Here is an 18,219-nt window from a genome sequence, read left to right on the forward strand (position 1 = left end):
CTTCAGCCTCCAAGAAGTATATGAACAAATCCCAGCATATAAACTGACGTGCTGCTCCGTTTGTTGATCGCTGTGGTGCTCACAGCCCTTAGATCCAAGTAATGGAGACAATAGTGAAGGCGCGAAAGCATGTGTAATGGCGGACGCTAACAAGCGATCAATAATGAGGGGGTGCGGGGCTCATAGAGAAGCCATACTTGTATCGCTCATGATTGTCATTTTAAGAACCATGGGAGGGCACCTTCCTAAAATCTCATCTGCAGGCATCAACCAAGAAATTATCCAACCGTCCTTCCTGTCAGATCAAGACACTATGCTTGTGGTGAAATATGTATGTATGTATGTATATATATATATATATATATATATATATATATATATATATATATATATATACACATACACATACACATACACACACACACACACACACACACACACACACACACACACGTGTGTGCGCGCAGTGGACTATGTATAGATTTATTGTGTCACTGGCAATAATGTAACATCTGTTTTGAAAAGCTGCAGGTCACACCCAGGTGTTAATATGTATTTTCCTGAGACAAGTAGACTTCTGTCTTCAATCTCACTAGGGGGTCCTGCTGGAAACCAAGAAGAAAGGTAACATTTGACACCTCCTAGCTCTTGGAAGAGAGATGTTAATTTTGGCCTTATAGTATCTCTGTGAGAACTTTTTACACAAAAGGATCTCAAGAGAAAATAATATATTCATTGGGGGGGCGCGGCCGTGGTCCAATCAAAAAACAAGCAATTATGATATTAACTTGAGGGGCTAGTCTAGAAACCTGATCTCCAGACCAAAGCTATAAATTAGACCTGTATACCTAACAACTTGTTCACATGTGAGGGCAGCCTGAGACGCTGATGTGTTCCACCAACTCCATTCACCCCCCTCAGGGAGCAGAAAGCAAACTACCAGTTAGACGATTTCTGTAAGTTGTCTCCTGTTTATTTTTATACTGTTTTGCATAAGTTGTATGTCTTCATTATATTTTTATACCTTTTCTTACTGTAAGCACTGAACCTTTTTGTATTAAAGTATAAAACTTTAACAAGTTGAACCCTTAATGTTCTAAAAGAATCCATAGCCTAATGTGTGTGAGCCTTATGAGTGGTAGACATTATTAGTATTAATATTTCCAGGAGTCATCGATGTTCGATGAGTGGTGGCAGCGGGTTTGAGCGGGTGTGTGGCCTGGGTCAGTGTGTGATTTATGCTCCCATTACAGCATAGGACAGAAGTTGAATGCTGGACTGAGAGTGGGGAGATAGATTAACCCTTGTAGGCACAACCCAAGTCACGTTCTGAGATCGGGCACGTGACAAATTAGTTACACCACGGAGAAGGAATCTGTGACAATGCTTTTTTAATTAGCTGCAATTAATCTTCAAAAATTTGGAAGCTCGTTTTCTTGAATACGAGTGCAAAAACAAAGGACATCAAGCCATGAACCATGCAAGTCTCCGTCAGGTAACTGGATCAGGTCAACCATTTTTCTGTCTTCTCACATTCAGGGCTTCGCTTCTCTGCTTCATTAAACCTCATTCTTCCGAGTCCAATGCAGCTTCTTGGGCAGAACAGATGTCTAAAGCCACAACATGGGCTTCATCTCAGGCCTTACAGGATGGATGCGGGGGCCACAGCCTTTGGCATCAGCTGCTCCATGACTGATCCCTTGCATCGCTCATCCTTTCTCATGGCTTTGCCACCATAGGACAACCAGGAATCCAAATATTTACTTGAAATTGTTTCCTGATGTCCATGGCAGCACAATATCCCGCCGTAATAAAGTCTGATTGCTGCATTGTACACGTCTGGTTTTCCATGTGTTCGGCTCTTGTTATATTATTGCTATTTATCTTGTGTTACTTCAGTATTTGGGGCTGAAGCCTAAAAACTGCAGGAGTCAAAAATATCAAAGTACTTTATGGTGCTGACTCCAGTCCTCATGAACAGATCAGGACTGTGCATCGCCCACTCATCCATGGGCTGCAGCGCTCGATTTAGAGAAGACGCCGTGTCTAATGTAATGCATATATTTATTAGATTAAAAGTTGGAATTAACACATTAGACACATCTAAAATGTTTCACGTGCAAATCTCTTCCTGACCATAAACCTCCGGCAGACGCCACAAACCACCTTCCTCTCCCAGTAATAACATTCCTAGTCTCAATCTTTATTAATCCACTCCTTGGCACCCATCGTGCCCCCGTTTTATCACATGACCTAGCTCCTTCATATCCTTCCTGTACCCTCATAACAAAACGAACACAAAACCACAGTGAGTCGTTACTCGGTGCTCAGGATCGCCACCCCCCGCTCATAGAAGCTGTGAGGATCTTCTTTGGTGGCAATTTCAAAGTCAACAGTGAAGATCAAGTCAGCGCGGGTGAAGTTCAGGTAGACTGGCAGCGTGACCTAGGAATGCAAAATAAAAAAAAATTGTGAAAATGTTTTACAAGACTGAACCTTTACCATAAAGTCGCTAATGAGACGTAGGAGATTTTACTGGTGGCTGGATCCTCCGCAGACCACTCACCACATTGGCCTTCTTCTCGGCATTGGTCTGCTTAGTCCATCGCAGCTGTGTCAGGGGCAGCACAGTGGAGATGGCATTAGACAGGGACAGCTTGTTATTTGTACAGGTCGCTCCTTGAAGCTTTAGACCTAAGAAAATCCATCATCTGTTATAATACAGCTGTGTTATATGGCTCCTGAACATGCTGGGAGTTATAGTTTTGCACCAGCTTTAGCGTTGCATGTTATAGACTCTAGGGCAGTGATGGGCAACCTTTTGAGCTTGGTGTGTCAAAATTCGCCAAAAAACCGAGCATAACTTGGGTGGTGTGTCACCTTGATAAAAAACCATAATTTTGCGACATGTATAGTTTAAATAACAAATATGTATAATTAGAATTAACTTACCTGCTTAGTGACTTCTTTGTTCATCTGTCAGTTGGTTTCTTTTGTTGGTCTTGCTATTATTTAACTTGTGTGGGGTGCCGTGAACTAAGATAAGTGAGGGGGAGGGGGAATTCTTCCAGTGATGGCGAACCTGTGGCACTCCAGCTGTTGCAAAACTACAATTCCCATCATGTCTTCACAGCCAAAGCCTTTGCTTTGAATGGCCAGCCATGATGGGAATTGTAGTTTTGCAACAGCTGGACTGCCACAGGTTCGCCATCACTGATGCCTCCCTCTCACTTATCTCAGTAATGGCCAATGACACCCCACAGTTCACTGGATGATGGTTGCTGTAGCAATCACAGGGCCTCCAGACAGCAATCACAGGGCCTCCAGACAGCAATCACAGGGCCTCCAGACAGCAATCACAGGGCCTCCAGACAGCAATCACAGGGCCTCCAGACAGCAATCACAGGGCCTCCAGACAGCAATCACAGGGCCTCCAGACAGCAATCACAGGGCCTCCAGACAGCAATCACAGGGCCTCCAGACAGCAATCACAGGGCCTCCAGACAGCAATCACAGGGCCTCCAGACAGCAATCACAGGGCCTCCAGACAGCAATCACAGGGCCTCCAGACAGCAATCACAGGGCCTCCAGACAGCAATCACAGGGCCTCCAGACAGCAATCACAGGGCCTCCAGACAGCAATCACAGGGCCTCCAGACAGCAATCACAGGGCCTCCAGACAGCAATCACAGGGCCTCCAGACAGCAATCACAGGGCCTCCAGACAGCAATCACAGGGCCTCCAGACAGCAATCACAGGGCCTCCAGACAGCAATCACAGGGCCTCCAGACAGCAATCACAGGGCCTCCAGACAGCAATCACAGGGCCTCCAGACAGCAATCACAGGGCCTCCAGACAGCAATCACAGGGCCTCCAGACAGCAATCACAGGGCCTCCAGACAGCAATCACAGGGCCTCCAGACAGCAATCACAGGGCCTCCAGACAGCAATCACAGGGCCTCCAGACAGCTATCTCCTCAGGCCTCAGAAGTGCAGCCTGGGAATTCTGGCCGGCGGAGCAGGGAGCAGCGCAATGCCGCCCAAACAACACAGATCCGACGCAGAGGCCTGGGACTTCCGGGAGCTGCGCCTGGCCTACCGGAAGTCCCAGGCCTAGACGCTCTGCACCGGAGCTCTGTTGTTTGGACCCACAGACCTCCTGCATGGCATCCGATCCGATAAAAAATCGGATCGGATGCCATTAGTGTTGAGCATTCCGATACCGCAAGTATCGGAATTCCGATACCGAAATCCGATACTTTTGTGGTATCGGGTATCGGTATCAAAACAACATTAATGTGTAAAATAAAGAATTAAAATAAAAAATATTGCTATACTCACCTCTCCGACGCAGCCTGGACCTCACCGAGGGAACCGGCAGCGTTGTTTGCTTAAAATGCGCGCTTGTCCTGCCTCCCGTGACGTCCCGGCTTGTGATTGGTCGCGTCGCCCATGTGACCGCGACGCGACCAATCACAAGCCAGAACGTGATTTTAAAATCCTGAAGGACCTAAAATTACGTCACGGCTTGCTGTGATTGGTCGCGTCGCGGCCACATGGGCGGCACGCGACCAATCACAAGCCGGGACTTCACGTAAGGAAGGAAAAGTCTTAGTTACTCACCGGTTAACGGTGTTTTTCGGAGTCCATGACAGCACTACGGAGAGAGGGGATCCGCCCTTCAGGAACAGGAAACCTACAGATACATAAGGGCGGCACCTCTCCCACGCATCAGTTGGTTTACAGAGCACAAGAGGACCACCAAGGTTAATAGCATACATAATAAACAATGATACAAATAACTAACTATTCACTACCCGTGAATTATATAAATAAAGGAAGAGGTGTACACCCAGAACTTAAGAAGACGGGAGGGTATGTACAGGTGCTGTCATGGACTCCGAAAAACACCGTTAACCGGTGAGTAACTAAGACTTTATCGGTCGTCCATGACAGCACTACGGAGAGAATTACAGAGAGTAACTAACTAGGGAGGGACTACAGCTTGCAGCACCCTTACACCAAACGAAAGGTCAGAAGAGGCACCCAAGTTCAATCTATAATGGTTATAGAATGTGTGTGGAGAAGACCAAGTAGCAGCCTTACAAATTTGGTCGATCGACACCTCCAATCTTTCTGCCCACGAAGCCGCCATAGCTCTAGTGGAATGCGCTTTTAGACCTTCAGGCGCCGGCTTGCCCTTTGAGATGTATGCCAGCGAGATAGCCTCCCTGATCCATCTAGCTAAAGTAGATTTTGATGCCCTGTGACCCTTCCTACTACCCTGATAGGACACGAATAGGGCGTTATCTATCTTCCAGGGATCAGTTACTGCCAGATATTCCAGGATACATCTTTTTACATCTAAAGTGTGTAGCTTCCTTTCCTTATCGTTAGTAGGATTGGGGAGGAAGGATGGAAGAACTATTTCCTGTGTTCTGTGGAACCTGGACACTACTTTAGGAAGATATGCTGGATCAGGGGATAGTATCACTCTATCATCCCTAAGCTGCATGTAAGGGGGAACCCTGGATAATGCTTGGATGTCGCCTATCCTACGCGCCGATGTTAGGGCCACCAGGAAGGCTACTTTAAGGGATACATTTTTAATAGAGGCTGATGCAATTGGCTCAAATGGGGCCTCTGTCATGGCTGAGAGGACTAGGTTCAGGTCCCATGGCATGACCCTATTCTTCACCATTGGCCTGGACCGTTTTGTCGCTCTGATGAATCTGCTGACCCAGTGATTCTCAGCAATGTTGCAGCCAAAGAGGGCCCCTAAGGCTGATACCTGCACTTTAAGTGTATTTGGGGATAACCCCATATCTAACCCTTTCTGTAAGAATTCTAAAATCTGGTCTATTGGTATTGACTGACCAGCTATTACCCCCGAGTTTTGAAGGAACCTCTTCCAGATCCTAACATAAATCTTTGTGGTGATTATTTTTCTGCTCTTCAGCAGAGTGTTAATGAGGCCCGGAGAGAACCCCCTATCCTTTAACAGCGCCCGCTCAAAATCCACGCCGTCAGATGAAGGCCAACCGCCCGAGGATGGTAGACTGGGCCCTGGGACAGGAGATCCGGGATGTCTGGCAAGACCCATGGGTCGGATATCGACATAGCCCTCAGGCATGGAAACCACGTCCTTCTGGGCCAGAAGGGGGCAATTATTATCACTGTGGCTTTGTCCTTCCTGATTTTCCTCACCACCAGAGGAAGTAGAGACAGGGGAGGAAAGGCGTAGGCTAGCCTGAAGTTCCAGTCTATGAGGAGGGCGTCTACTGACAGAGGGTTTTCTCTGGGGTTGAGAGAGCAGAATTGTGCCACTTTCCTGTTTTCTTTTGTGGCAAACAGGTCTATTTCTGGTTGACCCCATCTTTCCACGATGAGGTTGAAGATGGAGTCGTTCAGGGACCACTCCCCCTGCCTCAATGTGTTGCGGCTTAAGAAATCCGCTGTAGTGTTTTCTGCCCCTCTTATGTGAAGAGCCGTCAATGAGAGAAGATGTTGCTCTGCTAGATGGAATAGACGATCTGCTACGCACATTAGGGATTTGGAACGAGTCCCGCCTTGGTGATTTATGTATGCCACGGCGACCCGATTGTCCGAGAATACCCGCACGTGGTGGCCCTGTAGATAGACAAGGAGTGATTTAACTGCCTGTTCCACAGCCGTTAACTCCTTTAGGTTGGAAGACATTTCTATCTGATCCCGATCCCAAAGCCCCTGGATCAATGTATCCCCCATGTGAGCCCCCCATCCAGAAGGGCTAGCGTCCGAGGTGACTATACGAGTTACATTATATTCCCAGGGGACCCCTGTGGACAGGTTCTCTTGGACTAGCCACCATCCGAGGGATATAATAGCGTCTTGGGATAGGGTCATCAGGCTCTCCAGACATCCCCCCAACCTTTTTTGTTGTAACAGCACCTCGCCCTGAAGTATCCTCGTATGATACTGGGCCCATCGGACCGCTGGAATACAGGACGAGAGAGAGCCCAACAGAGACATGGCTCTTCTAAGGGACATGGTGGGGTTTTTAGAGGCATTCAGCACCTGAAGGTGCAAGCGATCAATTTTTTCTTGAGGCAAACGGCATTCCTGAACCTGGGAATCCAGGGTCAGGCCTAAAAATCGCTGCACCGTCATGGGCTGTAAGCGTGATTTTTTGACATTTAGCATCCACCCCAGACGCTCCAGAGCAGACATCACTTTATGTAACTGTTCCAGACAGTGATCCGCCGTTTTACCTACGATAAGGAGATCGTCCAGGTAGGGGATTATTAGAATGTTGGACTCATGCAAGTGAGCCATAACCTCCGCCATAACTTTGGTAAACACTCGAGGGGCGACCGATATACCAAAGGGGAGGGCCCTATACTGGAAGTGTCTGATTACCCCATCCAACCTTACCGCCACCCTCAGGTATCGTTGGTGACCTGCATAAATGGGGATATGGTAATAGGCGTCCTTCAAATCCAATACTACCATAAAGCAGTTTTTAAACAGCAGCTTTATTGCGGTGTTAATAGTTTCCATCTTAAATGATTGGACGGTCAGGAAATTATTAAGAGCCCTAAGGTTAATAATTGTTCTGAAGGAGCCATCAGGTTTACTTATTAGAAATAGAGGAGAGTAGAATCCTCTACCCTGTTCTCCTTCCGGAACCTCTGACAGGACATTCTTACTGAGCAGGTCGTGAACTTCTGCTTCCAGGGCCGCCTGTTCTGCTGGAGAGGACCTGAGTGGGGTAACTCTGAAGAAGTTCTGAGGGATGGAGGAGAACTCTAGCCGCAGACCCGTAGCTATTAACCCCAAAATCCAATCACTACTGGAGATTTTGGACCAGGCCGGGTAGAAGGCAGATAGTCTACCTCCCACCGGGGCGACTAGTCATTGGGGTGGTTTTTTGACCTCACGGGATGGCTCCTGACGTCCTCCACCTCCAAACATAAATCCAGTACCTTTCTTCTTTTTCTCATCCCATCTGCTCTGGTCTCTGGCTGGTCTCCTCCGAAAGAATCTTTTCCCTGTGAAGGGACGCCTGTAAGAGGTAGCTGGTAGATTGGGAAACTTTTTCTTCTCGTCTCCAGCTTTCTCCAGCAGTTCGTCTAGGACTGGACCAAACAGGTATTCCCCTTCGCATGGGATAGAGCACAGACGGAATCTGGATTGAAGGTCACCTGGCCAACATTTCAGCCACAGGGCCCTGCGTGCTGCGTTTGATAGTCCGGCCGCCCTAGCCGCCATTCTTGCCGAATCCGCAGATGCGTCCGCGAGAAAGGCAGCGGCATTCTGAATTGTTGGCAGGAATTTCAACATAGAGTCTCTGGAAACACCGCCTTCCAACTTAGACCCTAGCTGATCCAGCCAGACCATCATCGATCTGGCTGCACATGTCGCAGCTACAGCAGGTCTCAGGGCACCCGCCGACATCTCCCATGTCCCTTTAAGGAATGAGTCAGCCTTCTTATCGAGAGGGTCCTTTAGGGAAGCCATGTCGTCGAAGGGGATAGATGATTTTTTAGACGCCTTAGACACCGCTGCGTCCAATTTCGGCGCCTTATCCCATGTATTCACCATGGGGTCCTCAAAGGGATATCTGCGTTTAAAGGCAGGTGGAAAAGAGCCTTTCTTCTCCGGTTTTTTCCATTCCCTTTTGATGAGGTTCTGGACCTTGTCATTGAGCGGAAAAGACCTACGTTTTTTAGGGTCTAGACCGCCAAACATTAGGTCCTGTGTAGAGAGTTCTGGCCTTTCATCAGCCACCCCCATGGTGGATCTAACTGACTTAATAAGTTTGTCCATTTGGTCCAATGGGAAACAGAACCGGTTAGACTCCTCTTCCGAAGAGGACGCTGAGGAGACAGAGGCGTCTGACTCATTCTCCCTACTAGGGCCAGCGGACAAATCCGACTCTGAGGCGCTAGGCTCCCTTCTTCTTTTGGAAGACTCCCCCCGGGACAGGGATTTCAGGGAATCTTTCACCTCCTTCCTGATAATCTCCCTAAGGCTTGATGTGAAATCAGGAGACTCTTCCGCCACCTATGGGAGCGGAGAAAAAGGCTATGTAATTTATCTGGCGCTACCGCTATCAGTGTTCCCATCAATTTATTTCCTACCGTCTGCCGTACACACGACTGACAAAGTCTCTTAGGGTAGGCGTCTGGCAAAGGGCAAGCGCATAGCGCGCACTCCTTGTTTTTTGATTTACCAGCGCTTTTTTTCCCCTACGGAAATAAACATAGGAAAAGACTGCATCAGGGTACATTCACGAAGATCTCTTACCCAGGCAGTAGCGGTAGGTACCGGATTACTGGGGGGTCGGTCCAGATCCTTCTGCTTAGATCTGCGACTGGTCTGGTTACTGCGTCCGCGGGTCTTCAGCTGGGGGTTCGCATGGGACTTCTCCGAGGATCCATCCTGCTCCTGCTCCAGCAGACCGACGGCAGCTTCCGGCTCATCCATAGCTGCAGATGGGCTCACAAGCAGTGCTGCAGCATTTTGTTTGGCTATAAATAGCCCTCCCCCGGATCCGGAATCAGTGCAGGTGTGTGGCCAAATCCACCCCCCCGACTTGCAGGTGACTGCTCCACCCCCCCCTGCACCCAAACGCCCCCCCCCCCGCCCCCGCCGCATGCAGGACAGCGGCGTTTTTAGAAAAAAACCGGCCGGCGTTTGACTTCCGGTTTTGGCCCCGCCCCCTGCGCGTCACTTCCGGTTTCGGGCAGAACGCTCAGAAACGTGCCCGGAAGCCTGGGAACGGCGCCGCCGGACCCCCCAGCCGCCCCCCCGCTACGCCACCGCCGCTTCCACGGCCGCAGCCCAGCGGTGACCGCGGCAGAGGCCGGCGTCCGACCCCCAGCTCCGGTCCCGAATCGAAAGGAGCACACAGGACGCCGCGCTGCACCGCACCGACGGGGAGAGTGGGGAAGACCGAGGCCCAGGGGGGAGAGCGGACCCCGGGGGGGGGACATACTCACCTGCTGACCACTGGGGATGGACCTCCTCCGGACGTCGCTCCACACTGCACCGCTCACTGTCGTGGAGCCCTACCCGGACCCACCGTGGCGCTTCCAGGGACCCGCACTGCCCGAGGTAGGAGACCCCCTCGCTACCTGGGTCGGACAGCCGGCCTGGGTATTGATAGGAGAAACGAAGTCGTATCTGCAGGGAATCCTGTCCTCCAGGAACAGGAAACCAACTGATGCGTGGGAGAGGTGCCGCCCTTATGTATCTGTAGGTTTCCTGTTCCTGAAGGGCGGATCCCCTCTCTCCGTAGTGCTGTCATGGACGACCGATAAAGCGCGATTTTTAAGCAAACAACGCTGCCGGTTCCCTCGGTGAGGTCAAGGCTGCGTCGGAGAGGTGAGTATAGCAATATTTTTTATTTTAATTCTTTATTTTACACATTAATATGGTTCCCAGGGCCTGAAGGAGAGTTTCCTCTCCTTCAGACCCTGGGAAAGAAGCAATTCCTATGGGGCCGCGGCCGGCGTGTCACTGAAAATGACTACGCGTGTCAGCACTGACACGCGTGTCATAGGTTCGCCATCACTGCTCTAGGGTAACTACTGCTCACGCCATGTCCTGACATCTGCAGCCTGGGAGATGTAGTTCCCCTTTGCAACAACAAATTACATGCAACTCTGCAGTAGATATTGAGCAGACATTCATCGTAAATTACCAGTTATCCCAAAGCTGTAGGCGTCCAGGACAGCATTCTGGGTGGTGGTTACGCTCACTTCTAGACACAGCTCCTCCAGGGACCAGCTGTTAGCCTGGGCGACGTACTGGCGGGTGGCTGTAATGTATGCCTCAGGGACGAACAAGCCGCCGAGCCACACATGGATGTTCTGCGAAGGAGAACAACAAGACATCAGCGTCTGCCTCTGCCAGACATGGTGGCCTCCTATTACACAGCATGGATCTTGCAAACCTTTAACTCCTTGGCTCCACTGGCGGCCGCCGCTTGAGAGATATTCTGCAGTTGCTTGACGCGGTCACTAAAATCTGCCACCCACTGGATGACAGTCATCCCTGCAGGAACTGTGAATCGAGACCAGCTCTGAGGCAAGATCCCTGGAGGAGGAGAAAGACAACTTTGCAGAGAAGAATCGAATATGGGCAGCTCTTTGGCACCAGGGTGGTGATCATGACCAGGTGGAGACCAACAATCACTGGGATAATCCTGATGGGAGCTTCGGTTTTCATATCTGGACCCCAATAATCTACACCCCCCCATAAGCCATACCTTTCACCAGGTCATTGATCAAGGTGCGCAGGTAGTTTGTCTGCTTCTTCTTTCCTTCGCACACTTGGACGACATCAGTGAGATCCTGGCGCACGTCCTGCAGCAACTTTGCACCCATCTTTACTTCACGTTCGAAGAATCTGAACAGGGGATCCTGGAAGGAAAGTTTGTGTCTGAAGTTTAGGTGGGGGGATATGCCATTGCCAGGCCTGTGCATTAGGGTCATCAGCTGTGTCCTCACCTTTATGTTGTCCACGGTACGTTTCAGATGGTTCAGGGCTTGGGGGATGACGCTCAGCCAGTTGCAGGCGGTGGTGTGCAGCGTCCTCATCCAGGATGGGCGACCGTCGGAGGTGGAATCAGTCCTCTGCTTTTTCTCGGTCTCGGCGTACGCCAAGTCATCCTCATCCTCCAGCATTTGCATTTTCAGCATTTTACTGATCATATCAATGCCTGAACCACGAGGGGGATAAAACAAAACAACGAAGGGCGACATAAAGCAAACTCAAAAAAGAGGGAAGAAACGCAACAAAAAGCGCAACAATAAAGCCAGACTATGGAGTTATCCAGAGGGGAGATGTGCAGACTGTGGACTCCCCAGTGAGCCAGGTACAGATCACTATGGAGGAATGTGGCAATGTAACTTAAAACTAGGAGAGTTTAAGTTATACCCCACAGGTGCGCAGACAGTGACTGGCTAGACGGCAGCAACCAAAAACATTTCATGAAGTCAGATTAATAAATTATACCTCAAAATCATGTTTACACCAATCAATAATGAAGAATTCTGCGAGTCTTTGGACATCGTGATTTGAAAGCCTCTGCTTGCCTTCAGTGAATGGAAATCTTCAAAGTACAAACATTGGCCTTGGCAGAGTTATCAGAGGTCTGCTGTAAAAAGCCGTGCGTTTGTGTGCGATCCATGCCCAGAACGGATTTGTGAGCAATGACATTTAGGTCACTGACTGCAAGCAGAGATCGAGAACAATGAAGACACTTCTGCAATAAAATAAAAAAATGTGCAGAACTGTTCACACACAAGGCTGCGGTGTAAAATGCAATAAAGTACACTTGCCTTACCAAACCTCTGATCGTTCTGGCTGTACAATCACGTGACCGCTGCAGCCAATCACTAACTGCCGGCAGTGTGCAACATGTCACAACCGTGGCTGGTAATCGGCTGCAGTGGCCATCCAGCCAGAAGAACAGACCAGAGGAGGACCCCGACCCCCTGGGCATTGTTGGCATTGGCCTCTAAATGTCAAGTCTTAGTAGAGTGCAATTACTACAAAGAGGGAAAAAAAGAGGTTAAAAGAAATAAAAAAGTTTGTAAAATGAAGCAATGGAGGATGTTGGACATGGCAGAGATGGTTCAGAGAAACACGAGGAAAATACAAGACTGTTGCAGGATGAGAACAGCCAGGACATGTCTGGTTGTGAGGAGACGGGAAAACCTCCTGGTCAATCACACACGCCCCGGGTCAGGACGACAGGTGAGAACATGGAGGACGTGACAAGGGTTAATGCTGTAGATGACAGACAGAAGGTTAGAGATTAGTTGGAGATGAGAGCACCGCACGCTTTACCCTGTGTGGTCAGCAGGACGCGCTCCGCATTGTTTGGCAGCCCCAGCCAAGATGGCGTCTGAGCGTCCGGCAGCATCTCAACCCACTGCACAAACTCGTCTCTCCTACAGACACAAGGCAAGAGGGTAAGAGTAGCAAGTCTGGGCTCTCCATAAAAAAAAAAAATAAAAAAAATTTAAAAGACATCTTTACAGAAGTGCACATTCATGAGGAGGACGTGCGGCCAGCACATGCCAGTACCTTATGCCGTCCGGCATTTGGATATCCTTGTGTCCGTCCACCTTACAGGCCAGTTTGAAGTCTCCATCGAAACTTGACGTGGTGAAGAGCCTCTCCAGGAAGGTGTTCAGCAGTCTCTGATCAAAGTCGTTATCGATTCGGCCCCCGTAGATGGACTGCGCCATGAGGGTCTTCAGCGCGGACCATGGGATCTTATCCGGGGAAATGTTCTGTCGGCCCTGAGATAAAAACCCCATGCAATCAGTTTCCGATACTGCAACTTAGGGCTCCCTCTCACTTGCGAGAAATACGTCCGATTCTCGCAGGTTAAAACCCTGCTCTGGCGCCGGCACTCCGGAGCGGAGCGTGCGGCCGCATAGCAATACATGGAGCTACATGCTCCGCTCTGGAGTGCCGGCGCCAGAGCAGGGTCTTAACCTGCGAGACTCAGACGTATTTCATGCAAATGAGAAGGAGCCCTTACTGACAGACTTCAGGCATCAATTCTCCCATTAAGTCTTAAGGTTCTAATTCGCAGTCAGTGCATGGAAACACTTTGGTTTAATTTGTGTGATCTAAATGCAGATGCACAAATGCTACTCCTATCCTAAGCTCCAGCACAATAGTATAAACTGATACATTGTAACAAACCCGCTGCACAAGCTTAGGACCACTTCCATTCAGTGACCGCAATAGCAGGGGATAGAAAGTTGCAGAACTTTTCAGAGACCTTGATTAATCCTCTTTCACTTGGGGAGAGGAGTGTGGTGACTTCATCAAGTTTCTTCAACCCTGTACGTGTCCACCATGCCCAGGGGGTGAAAGCATTGCACCAACTGCATGGTCCGAGTCTTTCACTTTCTCACTTACCTTTGCAGTGTCATCCAGCCAAGTGTCCACAGTGTCACACGCCGATCGCAGATCAGATTCCCCAAATTCGTATTTTTTGGACCAGCCCAGAGGAGCGTAACGCAGACGTTCCTGGATGATGGCGTGGAACCAAGCCAGCAGGAAATACAGGCGAGCACGCTCATTCGGAGACTACAGAGATGGGGAGAGGAGGATGAGGATCCGTACAGCACAGGCAGGCACCAGTCACTAGATCATAGCCCCCACGTGACAGCCCACCTTACAGATCCTGGACACCGGGATGCTACTGAATGTCCGCAGCATATTGGCCTTCACGCCAGGAGGTGGTTCAAAGACGAAAATCCGTCCTGCTCGGAGCAGGTTCACTGGCACCTGGATCAGGACAAAATGTACGGTTACTCCAGGTCCAGACAGAACCAAGGTGTGGAGGGATTCAGAGCAAAGACTTTGCTCTGACCTTTGGATTAATCTCCATCGTTAGGAAGAGGCGGAAGGACGAGTGCGGCTGCAGGGAATGAAGTTTCTTCTCCAGCTGCATGAGCCACCCGGGAGCCAAGTGCACGTTCTTCAGCATCACCCACCTGGAGGGACAGAGTAATGGTCAGATCGCCTATAGGTCAGACAGGGCCAGGACACACCCGCCAGGGCGTCTGTACAGTCAGCAGTGAGCATCACTGAATAACCCCTTTAAATGGTTTACAGTCACAGCGCCATCCACATAAGTATGGCCATGCCAGGTACTGCAGCTTAGCCCCGTTAGTAAGGGTCCTGACAGTAAATTAGGCCATCAATATCTTATTGAAAGTAATTGTAGTGAAAAAAAAGAGGGATTTTTGTGTACTCACCGTAAAATCCTTTTCTCCGAGCCAATCATTGGGGGACACAGACCGTGACCGTGGGTGTTATGCTGCTTGCCACTAGGAGGACACTAAGTAATACAAAGAAAGTTAGCTCCTCCCCTGCAGTATACACCCTCCTGCTGGCCCTCAGCTAACCAGTTCGGTGCAAAAAGCAGTAGGAGATCAGTAACAACATATTAGCTTACAGCATGTCATATTATATATGATAGTATAGCATATCGGATTATAAAAACAAGCATAAGCCAATACTAGGGTGGGAGCTGTGTCCCCCAATGATTGGCTCGGAGAAAAGGATTTTACGGTGAGTACACAAAAATCCCTCTTTCTCCTACGCCTCATTGGGGGACACAGACCGTGGGACGTACCAAAGCAGTCCCTGGGTGGGGACAACATCAGATCAGGCCCTGTGTAACTGCTACTTACAAGTGCGCCACCGCGGCCTGCAGAGTCCACCTGTCCAGAGTCACATCTGTGGAAGTCTGGGAATTATAATGCTTCAAGAATGCATGCGGACTGGACGAATCCGCAAGCTTGCAGGCGTGTCTTGTTGACGCCTGGTGCCTAGAACCCACAATAGACAGGGAGATAGGCTGTCATCTAACACGGAAGGACTCCTGGATGGTGAAGGAATACACCAGGCTAAATGGCCGATGGAGACGGCCAAACCCTTCCTGTAAAAGTCAGGAGGCCTTCCTCTTAACGTTAGGAAACCCAAGATACAGTGTCCAACCTTCAGAAGGACGCCGTCCTCAAGACGTACCTACTCAGAGCACTCGCTTTGTCCGGAATATGGGGACCTCATTCCATTTTGTGGAGTGGTGACAAAAGAGATGAGGGAAGAACTATGCCCTCATGACAGTAGTAATACAATACCACCTCGGTAACTAGGGACAGGGAAGGCTTGAGAACAACCTTGCCTTGAAGGAAATAAGAGAAAAAAGTCTGAAAAAAAAAACCCGTAAGCACCGAAGACTCATCAGGATGAGGATATCGCCGAGAGAAAAAGGGGGGAACCTTCCCTAATAGAATAGATCCCAATGATCTAACAGGATGCAATAGGGAAGAACTACATGTGAAAACGTCCTGCGAGGTGGTCCCTACTTGCAGTTTGTTGCAGAAAAAAAACTACCAGCTCCGCAAGCGAACTGACGTGGTCAGTGCGGATTTCCGAGGATCCTGGGGCCCTTTCTGCTTCTGAAAAGCTTCCGGAAGTGGAAACTGGTACCACGGAATAACCGGAGCATGCAGTGCGAAGGCTCCTAGATCTCGAGGCCGAACAACAAACTCCAGTACACAGGCGAACGGTCAGGACGCCATCCGAACTACAACTGTAGAGCTCCAGTGAAAAGCGTGTCTGATGGAATACTTCCGGTGAAGTTCCCACTCACTTGAGGTGAAACCCTGACGGCTAAATATATTCGCAGCCCAGAGTTCTACTCCTGGGATATGTATTGCCAAGATCACCGAGTGATAGATCTCGGCCCATGTGAGGTACTTTGGCCATAGTGCATGAACGTGGGTACTCGCTAGATGATTGACGTATGACACAGCCGTGGCGTTGTCCAATTGAATTCAGATGGGTTGACCCGCCAGAAGGAGTGGACCTACTATAGGACTACCCTTGAGATCTCCAGAGCAATGATCGGGAGAAGAGGACTGGCATTGGAAGTTACTAGTAACCATGGAACCGGGAGAAGAAACTCCGGATGAGGAAGGAGCTCAGAAACTATAGTCTGAAAAGGCTGCTTGACTTGCTGAAAACTAACGGAGCGAAGGAAATTGCTTCCATTGCCGTCTCCGTTTTTTTTTTTTGTTTGTTTTGTTTTGGAACCCTCCCAGCAAATCGAATGAAATGAGGGGATGAGTGAGCAAGAGCGCGAGCGCCCTGTTGAAAAACCATGACCTTGTCTAGATTTACCACCCTTCTGGAAGAATACTGGATCATCCTCAAAAAAGGATATCTGCTGGGCTGGAAATGAGGAGTTGTCTAAGTCTAGCCACCAGCCGAGGTGAGAGGGTATCGCAAGGATATAGACGACCTAGCGTAGTCCTGCAAGGGCGGGTAAACAGTCGGCCAAACAGGGTAGGACGGCCACGCCTCTATGCAAGATGACAGCCGCCATGACCCCTGCGAACACCCCGGGTGCGTTAGCAAGGTCAAAGGACAAGGTCGTGACTTAAATGCTGTTCACGAATGGAAAAGCAAAGGAATTTTTGAAGAGGTTAGGCATCCCGAATGGCGATGGATGCCAGAAACTGCACCTTTTTTGTTGAAGTAATGGCTGAGCGGAGGAGACTCCATTCGAAGAAGAAGAACTTTGTGAAAAGATTGTTAGAAGTTTGAGGTCCGGGATCGGTCCTACTTCTCGTTCCCCTTTTTGGAACCAAGATCCCTAAGATCTAGACTGTCCTGGACAACCCTTTCACTGTTGGTCGGGGCTGCGGGAACGTACGATTCTACGTTAGTCACCCGCTCAAAAATATGATTGACCAGCTGAACTGTCTTCAGGAAAGAGATACTGGTGTGAATCAAATTAGTTAAGGACTCCAAGCAGGAGACCGTTGCTCTAGCAATCCATGCGGCGGATAGGGAGGTTAAAGGGCTGGACCCGTAGCTGCCAAACGGAACAAACCAGATGTGCTATTTGACAGATCGTGGCATTTTTAATTGAGGACATATCGGGCAGGGATACTGGTAGGTAAACCACAGGAGATTGTACCCGGTTAATCTACCGAGTGGCAGAATGCGCCGCTGCTTCGAGCAGGTCATTGCAGAGTTAAAAATTAGGAGCCTCGATCCACCATTCTCTTAACAAGGAAGTGGAGAGGGAACATTGCCTACTTGCATCTTCTGTTAAATAGTGGTGATGCAGAGGGGGGCGCTCAGACGCCCGAAAAAAGGTTGCCTCTGTACATCCACAGAGTTCAGGTCTCCGGGTGGACAGGACAGGTTGTCTGGCGTTAGGTCTGGACCTTCGTGTGCCCGTCTGTTGATGGTGTGGGGAGACCGGCGCCCATTAAAGTGCCTGTCGCCCTTGAAAATCAGACCAGGCATAGCGTCCCACGTAGAGGCTTCTGTCCAGTGAATCGCATATCCGGACTGGATGGCAAAAGCTCTACGAGGGAGTTTAGACTGAGGGAACTAGTTACACTTGGATAAACTGGGCTCAGCGGCAGAGGGCTGCTTATTTATGACCAGATTCGGATTGGTCATGGTGCCCTCAAGACCAGGGAATACTGGTCGTGTGCCTTTAAGACCAGGGAATACTGGTCGTGTGCCTCTAAGACCAGGGAATACTGGTCGTGTGCCTCTAAGACCAGGGAATACTGGTCGTGTGCCTCTAAGACCAGGGAATACTGGTCGTGTGCCTTTAAGACCAGGGAATACTGGTCGTGTGCCTTTAAGACCAGGGAATACTGGTCGTGTGCC

General features: G+C 49.6%; 1 protein-coding gene across 3 annotated transcripts in view; it reads right to left on the reverse strand.

Annotated features, from left to right (window-relative positions):
• Positions 1-2,047: 2,047 nt before the first annotated feature.
• DYNC1H1 (dynein cytoplasmic 1 heavy chain 1) overlaps positions 2,048-18,219 on the reverse strand; it is an 89,026-nt gene continuing 72,854 nt past the window's right edge. For all 3 annotated transcript variants that reach the window (XM_077269188.1, XM_077269191.1, XM_077269179.1), the window contains exons 67-77: positions 14,387-14,510; positions 14,188-14,301; positions 13,930-14,100; positions 13,081-13,298; positions 12,841-12,944; positions 11,496-11,707; positions 11,255-11,408; positions 10,940-11,082; positions 10,688-10,856; positions 2,567-2,694; positions 2,048-2,445 (exon numbers count right to left, since the gene is read on the reverse strand). In XM_077269188.1, the coding sequence (XP_077125303.1) occupies positions 2,317-2,445; positions 2,567-2,694; positions 10,688-10,856; positions 10,940-11,082; positions 11,255-11,408; positions 11,496-11,707; positions 12,841-12,944; positions 13,081-13,298; positions 13,930-14,100; positions 14,188-14,301; positions 14,387-14,510 (1,666 nt within the window). In that variant the 3' untranslated portion in view covers positions 2,048-2,316. The remainder of the gene's footprint in view (positions 2,446-2,566; positions 2,695-10,687; positions 10,857-10,939; positions 11,083-11,254; positions 11,409-11,495; positions 11,708-12,840; positions 12,945-13,080; positions 13,299-13,929; positions 14,101-14,187; positions 14,302-14,386; positions 14,511-18,219) is intronic.

The sequence above is a fragment of the Ranitomeya variabilis genome, chromosome 1 (assembly GCF_051348905.1).
Source record: "Ranitomeya variabilis isolate aRanVar5 chromosome 1, aRanVar5.hap1, whole genome shotgun sequence".
NCBI lineage: Eukaryota > Metazoa > Chordata > Amphibia > Anura > Dendrobatidae > Ranitomeya > Ranitomeya variabilis.